We start from the raw sequence: 12128 nt of genomic DNA, 5'->3' as shown, positions 1-12128 counted from the left end.
CGTCTTGATCCCGATCATGTCCTCGATCTTGGCATCGTCCAGCTTCAGGTCGGCGGCCTCGGGGCTCTGGAGGGCCTCCATGCTCACGGCGAACTGGGGCTCGTCGTTCTCGTCGATGTAGATCTGGATCCGCTGCTGGGGGTCGTTGGCGGCGAGGGCGGGGGCGGCGGGGGCGGGCCGGGAGGGTGCCCTGGTCCAGGGGCTGGTTCAAGTCGGAGAGGGTGGTGTCGTTGTTGTTCTGCGGGGTGACGATGGTGACGGGCGGCGGGGGCTTCTTGCGGGGGTGCGTCGGGGGCAGCCGCGTGCAGCCGAGTCGGCGCCGGTGACGAGCGCCTTCTTCGAGTCGCTCCATGTCCAACCGCCAGAACCCGCCTTTCCCCGGCTCGTCCTTCGTCCGCGGCACTTTCAAGAAGCACTTGTTCAGCGAGAGGTTGTGCCTTATCGAGTTCTGAAACAGGGAACAAAAAGCTTCAATCAATATCGTCGCCCCTCGATAATGGAGATGTTGCATGTGTGAGAGATGCGGTTTGACTGTTGATTCTTATGTAAAAGTTCGCGAGGAACACGATGGTGCCGCTGGTGTTCTCTGAAATCAACTCCCAAGCTCAAAAAAAGCTCTCAAGTTGAGGCCAAAACGGAGGGGATAACCCACGCTATCCCTAGAGTCCACCTCTACATCAAGACACACTCTCCATCCAAAGATAGGGAGCAAATACATTGAAAGGGTTGCCATTTTTTCAGTTTTAGAGTCCCTAAATAAAGTGGCAGCCCTGCTAATGTATTTGCTCCCTATCTTTGCATGGAGAGTTTGTCTTGATGTAGACGTGGACTCTCAGGATAGCGTGGGATATTCCCTCATTTTGGCCTCAACTTGAGAGTTTTTTTTTGAGCTCGGGAGTTGATTTCAGAGAATACCAGCGGCACCACCGTGTTCCTCGCAAACTTTTACATAAGAATCAATAGTCAAATCGCAAATTCCTCACACATGCAACATCTCCATTCCAATCAATAAAGAATTTGCATGCATATGTTTTATTGCGCCATCTGAAAGCACTTAAAGAGCTGATTTCACAGTATTTTTTATAATTTTTTTCTCAAATGGGAAATAGTTAGAAATAGATTTAAAAGTGAGAAAATGCATCACCTTGTGACGTCATCTGGCGGTATTTCTCATTTAAATGCACGTATTTTAGTAGATTAGACCATTTTGTCATATATCTTCTCTAATAATTGTTCAATTCATGAACCATGAGTATCCTATCAGTTCTGTCAGTAGTTTCCACTTAAACACGAAATTCATGGAATTTCAGACACCTACAAATTTTCTATTCGAAAACCGCGATAGTTCGAAGGAGAGGGCTCATCCTGTAAACAAACTCTCTAAGGTGGGTCAGTTGCGCTGGTCACAGAATCGTGTTTTGATGCTTGATTCTTGTAAATCAGCTAAGAATAGACTTATTTTCTTCATGTTCGGCGAGATGGCCGTACATGCTATCTTGAGCATGCTTGCGAGTATAAGCGCGAGTAGACTTTTGTGTATGGGGAGGCAGAAGGCATTAGTCCCTCGAGAAGTTCCACTGGCATTGAGCAACTACATTTGATCATCTTCAGAGTCTGAATCCCGTCCTCCCAGCTAATATGAGAGAGGAAGTCAATAACCTAAAATTTAGAGGGTGTTTTGTGATTAAAGAGATTACTAGAAATAAAGGACACATCTTTCGTATTGCTTGAAGGACTTGCAGACTCGTTGAGTATGCAGTTATGCCGATTTTTATGATCTACGTGACCCGTAAAAGGGGTCCGCACTAGAATTCAGCATAGAAAGGTGCTACTTTAAACGATAAAGCAGGAAATACTAGGTACTCTCCTATAATATGGACTCAGGGCCAGATTTACCTACATGCCGCCCATGGGCCGCCTGTACTTTTCCGCCCCCTTCTCGTTTGTTTTGAAACATCAATAGATCGTATTCGACAGAAGTTCAATGTATCGTTCGGTTCAAAACAATAGAACATGACTTCAAACAAAAATTTTAGGATTTAATTTGGAAAAGCTGAAAATGAGAAAATTCCTAACAATTTCACTTTTCATTACCATTTGGTACTGGAGAGTATACAAATTCGATCATATAAGACCCATTACCTCAGATATCTAAATTGACTTTTGAGGCTTTGGTTACATAATGGACCAATCGATATCAATATAACCTCACCTGTGTGATCTGCCGAATACGATCTATAAAAACCATCAAGTGAACGTGCCGGTGGGGGAGGGGTGTATGAGACGCGTTTACTCGTGTTTGGCACATTTTTTTTTAAAAGCCCTATCAACACTAACAAAAGTTCAGTTCCGTTAACCCATCCCTTTTTGGACAAGGCCTTCCATTTATAAAAAAGAACGAAAAAATTATGGAAGAACAAACATAAATGTGGTTAAAAATGTTAACTTCCACCACCGCGCCGACCGCACTGTGTTGGCAAAATGCGTGAGGTATTCATGAAGTCTTGTAGGCCCTATGCATTTCACGCCGACCGTTGCTGACCACACTGTTTGGCGCAATGCGTGAAGTATTTATGTAGTCTTGTAGGCGCTATGCGTTTCAAGCCGACTGCGACTGCTGCTGACCGCAGTGCGTTTGACGCAATGCGTGAAGTATTCATGCAGTCTTGTAGGCGCTATGTGTTTCATACCGACCGCCGCGCCGCTCCGTTCCAGGTCAAAATGCGTGTTTGGTTTCTCTTAACTCTACTAATTAAAGGTGTCGTCTCTTGTATCACCGAAAGACGACAAAATTAGAAATTACCACACTTTTACTCTTAGGAAATTAGAGATTTTGTCGCCTTTTCCCGTTTGTAATTTATTTCTGAATCCGATTTTTTTCTCTCTTTTTTTTGATACCTACATTCAAAAAGATTGCAAAATTTGCCGCCCCCTAAATTTTGCCGCCATGGGCCGTGGCCCATGCTTACTTACTGCTGTTCTGTCGGTAATGACGTAAATTTATACGCACTTACTGTTCTACAGCTTTTCTTTTTTGCATAGTAAGACGAATTTTGCCGCAAACGGATCTATTCAGTTTATCGGTGAGCTCATTTCTCTCAAATGAGCAAGCCCTCGAAAATGAAAAAGGTCCAATATAAAATGGATCGCTTTAATCAGGGAGGAACCAAGCCACATCAGTTATTGCCAAATTTAATCGGGCAGTTTCATTTTTTATATGAGAACGTTAGCGCAGATTTTGGTGCAAATTTTAGTGCATTTTCTGCATAGTACAAAGCAATTCTTATTTTTGCTCTGGCAAAAGTTTGCAACAGGCCCATTGGGCAATTCAATTTTTACATGAAAACGGTTGTGCGGATTCTCGTTCAGATTTCAACGATTTTTTTTCATAGTACAAAGCAAATTCCATAAAATTTTCAAGGAATACGCACGAATGCTTTCTAGTAGGTAAAAATTAAATTCCCCAGTTAAATTTGGCGATACCTTACGTGGCTTGGTTCCTCTCTCCTAAACGCGGTCCAAATTTCCTTACGGTTTTTTTTCCGCGCGGTCTTTGTTTTACGCGCATGTTTTGCGATTTCAAAAGCCTCCCCCCGAGGCAGAAACCGGAACGATACTGCCGTGCTAAGGAAGAACGCCGTATGAACATTCGAGAGTTGCCAAATTTCCCTCGATAAAATGTGCATTTTCGACCACATTCATGCATATTTTTCTTTGAAATTTTCAGATATTTTAGATTAAATTGCGTACAAAATTGTCTGAAAATTTTGGAAAATGATATTCGCAATTTTCCCAGGAAATTCGGTTTTAATCAAAGGAAATTTGGCAACACCTGAAGGTTCATACGGCGTTCTTCCTTAGCACGACAGGATAGCTCGCGTGATAACTCGGGGAATGCGTCGAGAAATCGTTGCGATAACTGGAGGGTGAGCGGTCCTGCCTGGGCAAGGTGGCAGTAGCTCGTCAACGGGGGTGCAGTGGGTGCAGTGGTGCATGTTAAGGATTCCTCCGTTACGTTCCGTTGCCCCCGCAGCCGCAACCGCTCGAGGCCGAGGGACCCTGGACCGTCCCGTCTGCATCCCGTCGTCATGTTTCCGCGAATAATCTATATTAATTATCCCCCAGAAGAGGGCCATTCGGAAGGGCAGTTCAAACGCCGATCTGGCAACGTTGCCTACCGCAGAGCAACCCCGGATGCCGTCTGATCTCGTTAAAACACCCGCCGAATTTGTCCGTTTCTCAAACAATTATCCCTGCCATCCCCGTATGGCGTCGTGGGAAATTACCAGCATCGACTAGGACACGAAAAAAGTATTGTCGGAGCGCGAATTGGACACAATTTTCAGATGGACCACTGGACGAGGTACGAATTTAAGGGTGGTTTCACGATAAATGGAATCGTTTTGTCGCCGTAACAGACAATAAATTTTTCGGTTATTTTTAGTAGTAATGATAATCACTCGAATTTTTTTGCATTAATCTACACAGGGTTGCGTGTTATAACGCTTTTCAATGATTTATCGCTCTAATTTTCAGTTTTAATACATAAATTGCCGAAAAAGTGATGTCTGTTACGCTGTGACTGCGTAACAGACGGCTTATTTTCGGAATTTACATACTATTAATTGAGAAGTAGAGCAATACATCATTAGAAAGCGTTATAATTCGTAACCCTTTGAAAATTAATGCGAAAAAGCTCGCATGATTATCATTACTACTAAACATACATATGACCAAAAAATGTGTTGTCTGTTACGGCGACAAAACTATTCCAGTTATCGTGAAACCACACTTAAGCATTCTGATATATATTCCGTAATCAGAATTTTCCGTAGAACACGATTCTCACATCAAATATTACTGGAATCAACTTCTATTAAAGATATTAACGTTTCTATTTTACATTGGCTACCGGAAATTTGAATTGGCCGGTCACAATATACTACATAATAAAACAATATACACATAATAATTGCTATACTCTACGTGGGTAAAATCGCGCGTTACATCGATTTGGCAGGCTTCTCAATCGATCCCTGTTTTTTCCTCGCCCGATATTGTTTAAAGTGTAAACAATCTGCTATAGCTGATCCAAAGTGTCAAGATTGAGGTTTTCAGATCTCTAATGACATGGTAACGTTTACCGCGCGATTTGACTCACGTAGACCATTGCGTTTTCATTAGAGAGTGGTTTGAATTCACGCGTCAAGGAACATAAATTATCTTGGCTAGGAGTGAATTGCAGTTAATTTTTTTCGAACGCATCGTGTTTTACGTGAAATTTTGGTTGAGGAACGTGTATCAGAGTGCTTAACTTCGTACCTTGTCTAGTGGTTCATTAGGAAATACAACTTCTGGCTCATTCGTAAAAGTGCATATATCATTGGGAAAATAAAGCGCGATAAGTCGCGATTAAAACAGTGATGGTTTACTTTATCGGCACAATAGACAGCGCCGGAATTAAGTTACGGTGTAATTGAAGCCTTAATTAATTAGTTTCGCATGCGCCGGATACTATACGAATCTCATTACAACGCCTGGATACAACTATTCGGGCTCCATGGATGTCCGTGTTGCATACGCACAGATGTGAAGGCGTTTTGACTTCAGACACTGGCCGCCTCACCAGCAGCGTTCAGTGGAGTGAGTCAACGAGGGGAGTCGGACAAATGTGAAAACATTAAAAGCTCATATCGATGTTGATACGGAACGTAGAGTTTTTAGAAGTGGGCTCGTTGATATTCTAGTAAAATTTCGCTCAAGGAGCACCCCATACAATGCATAATGTGACAAAATTCACATCGAACTTAGCAGTTTCAGACAAAAATTACATGCCCAACTTCTGGGAAAGTCTCTTATCAGATTGCTGCGCGCTTTTTTTCGGGGATCTAAAATGACAGAGTCAGGGCCGGGTTTACCTATACTTGCCCTTCTCACTCGTTTTGAAGCATCAATAAAAACTATCAAGTGAACGTGCCGGTAGGGGCAGGGTGTATAATACGCGTTTCCTCGTGTTGGACACATTTTTTGTGAAATCCCTTTCCCTGTCAATACTACTGGCAAAAGTTCACGTACTTCGCGCGAAAGTTAAGTTATTCCGTAAACCTATCTCTGTGTGGATAAGGCCCTCCACTTATAAGAAAGGAACTAAAAAGTTATGAAAGAGCAAACAGAAATGTGGTTTAATAATTAAAACTTCCGCCATCGCGCCGCGCTGACCGCACTGTGTTTGGCACAATGCGTGAATTATTTGGACTGCATTATGCAAAAAGGAACCAAGAGCATTGCAATGTTGCTAAGATAGTGCAACTTCTCTTGTCTTGGAAGAAAAACGTAGTCATCCATAAACATTTTCTATTTCACACGCTAAAAACTGTAAATTTAAGACCAAAATTACCATGTAAATTTCATATTTTTGCATGATTACAGTAATTATATTGCAAAGGGTGAAGTCGCACAATCTTAGCAACATGGCAATACCTCTGGTTCCTTTTTGCAAAATGCAATCCATTTATCCAGTCTTGTAGGCGCTACGCGTTTCACGCTGACCGCACTGTTTTTGACGCAATGCGTGAAGTATTCATACAGTCTTGTAGGCGCTATGCGTTTCACGCCGACTGCCGCTGATTGCACTGTGTTTGACGCAATGCGTGAAGTATTCATGCAATCTTGTAGGCGCTGATATGTGTTACATGCCGACCGCCTTGCGCGCCGAGGGCTTCTCTTTTTCATCTCAAGTCCTCGTCATTATTGCTCTCTGCGCCGCACCGTTCCAGGCCACATTGCGTGTTTAGTTTCTCTCCTAACTGGACTAATTAAAGGTGCTGTCTCTTGTATAACCGAAAGACGACAAAGTTAGAAATTACTTTACTCTCAGGACATGAGATATTTTGTCGTCTCTTCTCGTTTGTAATTTTTTTTCTGAATCTGATTTTTTTTATACCCTTATTTAAAAAAAATTTCAAAATTTGTCTCCCCCTAAATTTGCCGCCATGGGCCGTGGCCCATGTGGCCACCCCCTGAATCCGACCCTTCACAGAGTGCCTTCAATTCCTCATTTTTATAAGACATCTCTTAGGCATGAATATATCCTCTTCAAATAATTCTCGAAACTAAAGCATGAAAGATACTTACATCCTACGCCCACGCTCATTTGCGCAACTATTCGTACCTGAGAGATATCTTTGTAGTATAAAGGAAAAACTTAAAAGCGCTCTGCCATTTCGAATCTCGCAGTAAAACCCACCGTTGGCGCTGCGCCGCCGCATAGTAGATCGAGTCATTAGAGAGGTCGGACATGAAATTTTTGATTACAACTGCAAATTTTGATGTTTATTTCGTCACATTTTACATTTCATGGGGTGCCTAAGGTAGAGAATTTCACGAGACAACCAATGGAACCACTTTTAGAACCCCAAAGTTTTGTATAAACGGAGTTATAAGCGTTTAAAGTTTCCAAATTGTGTCCGACCTCTCCTATTGACTCGATCCACTGTGCGTCGAGGTGAAGTGGCGAGTGCCAGTGCCTGGACTGTCAAAACGCCTTCTGTTGCGTGCGTATGCAAAACGGACATCCATGGAGCCCGAAGAGTTGCATCTAGGAGTTGAAAATAAAATTTGTATAAGTGTTCCTCGCATTTGACACTGATTACAAGGCTAGCGTTGCCTATTCTGCCGATGAGGTAAACTATTTCTGGCTTTTATCGCGAATTTACCAATTTTCCAAATCATGCTTTGATTTTTAATATATCACAGCGTTGTCGCCCTGAACATGTGGACTACGGCCCGTACCATTTCCGATCTAAGATTGACGATTGCGGCTAAGTCAGTTAATGGTCATCTCAAGAAAAACTCGAGCGCGCATCTCAACATATTCGTATGTTTTTTGATAAATAGATAGATAAAAATCCAGCCAGGAATGTAAATCAACCTACGGTTAACTGAGAGCACGGCGCAGCAAATCATCTTACTCGTTGCAGCACTCGAAAAACCAATTTCGTGAAAATACGTCAGGTAGATACCCAGGGCCGGATTAAGGGGGTGGCCACATGGGCCGCAGCCCATATGGCGGCAAAATTAGGGGGCGGAAATTTTGCAATTTTTTTAAATGCAGGTACAAAAAAATCGGATTCAGAAAAAAATTACAAACAAGAAAAGGTGACACAATCTCTCATTTCCTGAGAGTTCATTAATTTCTAATTTTGTCGTATTGCGGTGATACAAAAGACTGCGCACCTTTAATTAGTTGAGTTAAGAGAGAAACCAAACACGTTATTTGGCCTGGAGCGGCGCGGCGCAAAAAGAAATGATGACGAGGACTTGAGATGAAAAGGAGAAGCCCTCGACGCGGCGGTCGGCATGTAACACATATTAGCGCCTACGAGACTGCATGAATACTTCACGCATTGCGCCAAACACAGTACGGTCAACAGCGGTCGGCGCGGCGTGAAACGCACAGTGCCTACAAGACTACATGAATACTTCACGCATTGCGCCAAACACAGTGTGGTCAGCGCAGCACGGCGGCGGAAGTTAAAATTATTAAACTACATTTATGTTTGTTCTTTCTTAATTTTTTAGTTCATTTCTTACAAATGAAAGACCTTGTCCCCACAGAGATAGGTTTACGGAACTGTACTTTCGCGCGAAGTTCCGTGAACTTTTGCTAGTAGTGTTGACAGGGCTTACGCAAAAAATGTGTCCAACACGAGTGAACGCGTCTTATGCACCCTTCTCCCTCCGGCACGTTCACTTGATGGTTTTTATTGATTTTTCAAAATGAATGAGAAGAGGGCGGCAAGATACCGGCGGCCCGTGGGCGGCAAGTAGGTAAATCCGGCCATGTAGATACCTAGATCTCATTGGTACAAGAAATCGCCTCATTTCTTGAATATATAGATTACACAGAGTATAAATTACCTATCGAACCACTTAGCACTGCGAAACAAGAGACTACTTGTTAAACGAGGTGTGCATAACTGATTCACTGAACAATAACGGTACCATCCTGCCAAGAAATTCAAAACCAACACCCAACGCACAGTCATCCAATAACGGCAAATGAATATATAAAAATCTGTCGGTCGAAGACAGGCGCCGTTGAGGTAGACATGGGATTCAATGTTATGCCACGATCAAATTATGTCCGCAAAACTGTTTTTCTCTGCTCAGACGCGGAAACAAATCAACAGATATTATTCCAAATATTTTCAAAATGAGTAACCTCTGATTCTATGTAACGAGTGATGTAATGCACAATGATTGTCAACGTTAAAGTATGACCGCAGTGATCTACAAAGCTAGTTTTGAGGTTGGAATCCCCGGGGGAAAAATCGCAAGTCGTTAAAGGTAGGGCAGTCGGCGCGGCCGGATTGTATATATATGGATATAACTTTATTACAACAGGATTTGTGCGTTAAATCCGTGGAAAAAATCTGTGAAATTTTAAATCGTCGGGTGATTATACGAAATTTTTGAGGGATTTCAGTAGGCGTCAGAGAAATTCTTGACCTTAGCAGACTCAGTATTATTGACAGCTCTTGCGGATTCTCCTGCTTTCCTCGCATTCTAGGGAAACTACGTAAATTCTATCCCTTGTCTCGCCTGGTTTTAAGCTCGCTCGTTCATAAAATCATTCTTCACCGGTGAGAAGTAATATCTTTTTCGGCAATGGGGCCTGTGGCAATGCAAGAGATACATCCGCGCCGAAATAGATTTTTTAGAGGTTACATGACACGAAAATTACGATGGTCACATTAAAAAAGTCTGAAATAACTCCTTACTGCGCAATTTGCGTTGTTAGGAACGCGCTTTTTCAAATTTCCCGCGTCTGGGGGCAGTTTTCTAATCACGGAAACGAGCAAACGGCGGGCTCGGTGATTTCCGGAAGATGCTGAGTCGTTGTTGTTGTTATTTTTTCCTTCAGTTTGTTTACAAACCAACGTGATTCCTATAGTGGTCCATATACGCTTTATGCGGTAACCAAATCGATCAACTTTTAAATATCAACGCAATCCTTCTACATTTCATTTCACGATGTCTCGAGCTCGATTTTAGGTTATGTTTTGTCATTTAGTTTGAGGCGGAAATAGCCGAGTTGCGCGTGAATTGTTCGTTAGAAAACTGCCCCCAGAGCGGGAAATTGAAAGAAGACCGCGTTCCTAACAACGCAAAATTGCGCAGTAAGGAGTGTATTACAGACTTTTTTAATGTGACCATCGTAATTTTCGTGTCATTTAACCCTAAAAGTCTATTCGCACGGCTGTATCTCTTGCAATGCAACAGGCAGCCCACTGAGTTCTTCGGAAGTTTTAAAAGTCTGTTTTTTCGAAAAATTTAAAATTTTAGAGTTTTTTTTAAAAAATGTATTTATTTATTTTTGCATTGCGCAATGACACAACGTCATACCTCTAACACTTTCTTTCCTCCTTTTACTTACGTAAAATTAGTCTAAGAAAAACACCGTTTTAATAAAAAATGCTTGCAAACTATGCATGTGTGCGCATAGCTCACTTTACTCTCGTATTCCTCAGAGTTAGCATACCCCCATTACCCCATAGAGAAAAAAAAGGTTTATTGCATTTCGGGCATCTTGGATTTTTTTGATGACGTAGGTCGGCAAGGACGATTTTTATCATCGATTTTCTTGGGAATAGTGTAGTTTATTGAAAGAAGTAATTTTATATTAAAAGTTTGAAAATATATCATGAGTTGATTTAGGCGAAAAAATCATACGTTATGGTCCGTATTTCATACTTCGAATTCCGGACTTTGCTGGTATATTGACGCCATGTTGTGCCGACCTACATCACAGGGTAAACAATCCTCAAGATGCAAACACCTCCTTTTTTTCTCATGAAGACATAACACTTTTTATATAACATTAAAATTTTATCAAAACGCGGTGTAAGTCGGCCAAACACATAACTCGGTTTGCGATGTCGCAGACATCCGTCGTACTTTTTATTTTTTTAAACGGAAAACTACTCGACGGCAATTACTTTAAAACTGCCTGATTTTTTCTTCTCGTGCGATAGAAAATTCTGCAAAAACTTTAAGAATGATGTCTAATATGTTCTCCTTAAAAAAAGTAACATAGAGGCGGATAATTTCAGACGCCGCAAACGAGTTATGTGATTGCAAACTTACGCCGTCGAAAAGTTCCGACACGTACAAATTCTCCATTGAACCATCGAACTGCGACTTGAAACGATGGCGCGGGTAGCCTCCAAGATTTTCTATATGACCTCAATTTATGTACCAAAAACCTACAATCTTGACATCAACCACATGTAACACTCTAGCTGTATTCGTCAGCCGGATCACAGCCGCAGTATGAAGCCATCAGCTACGCATTTATTTAAACGTGTTGCTCAATCGACGCATCAGCATGTGTTGGTGTTGCCCGTCATAACTTTCCGGCATGAGCAGCGGCGCGGCGCGCTGGAGTGAGATCATTGTCTTGGCAACTCATCAGCGCGCTCTTCGTAATTTGTTGTAAACCAATCAATTAATTCCCGCGATTACCGGCGAGTGCCAGTGACATCAGCGCCGGGCCATTTATCATTCGCTCCGCTAGGTTGCCGGAAATCCACATAAATCCATCATTTTCTGCCCGTTAGAGTATTGCCATCTCCGTGCCGCTCTCTGATTGGTCCATCAGTTTTTGGCTATCATGGAGCTCCAAAGCTGGTGCGATGTAAACAATCCCGACCCAGAGGAACACGTTTATCGGTCTTAAAATGGAACGATAATGCACACTCAAGAGGTTAATTTTCGCAAAATACCCAACAGCAGTTCGTAGTCCGAACGCAATTCAGAGGTTTGACCATGAAAAAAATTACTATCAAATCCAAAATCACGTCTAGAACTTTGTAGAACTTTGTCGCCAGTCGATAGTTTGTTACATTGGGCCAATACTAGGAGCGAATGGGCTGGGGGTTTATGTTGTACATTGGTTCCAACTTTGGCTGCCATGATATGCGCACAAATCAGAGAGTGGCATCGCTTTTCTAAGTAAAAGGATTGAGATATAATATTTCTCCGCTTATAACATGTACTCTAATTGTTTTCAGTCCGCATTTTTTCGTCTTTTCAGTCAATTCAGAGAGGATTAGGGAGCAAAACTT

At 42.3% G+C, this 12128-nt stretch overlaps 1 protein-coding gene across 1 annotated transcript in view; it reads right to left on the bottom strand.

Annotated features, from left to right (window-relative positions):
* The window catches only part of LOC109035456 (forkhead box protein J1-like), a 93790-nt gene that overhangs the window by 7784 nt on the left and 73878 nt on the right, over window positions 1-12128 (bottom strand). The window contains 1 exon segment of the mRNA XM_019049098.2: window positions 1-448. Within this exon segment, the coding sequence (XP_018904643.2) occupies window positions 1-448 (448 nt within the window).

Source organism: Bemisia tabaci, chromosome 8 (assembly GCF_918797505.1).
Source record: "Bemisia tabaci chromosome 8, PGI_BMITA_v3".
NCBI classification, from domain to species: domain Eukaryota; kingdom Metazoa; phylum Arthropoda; class Insecta; order Hemiptera; family Aleyrodidae; genus Bemisia; species Bemisia tabaci.
This window is presented reverse-complemented; position numbering and strand designations above follow the sequence as displayed.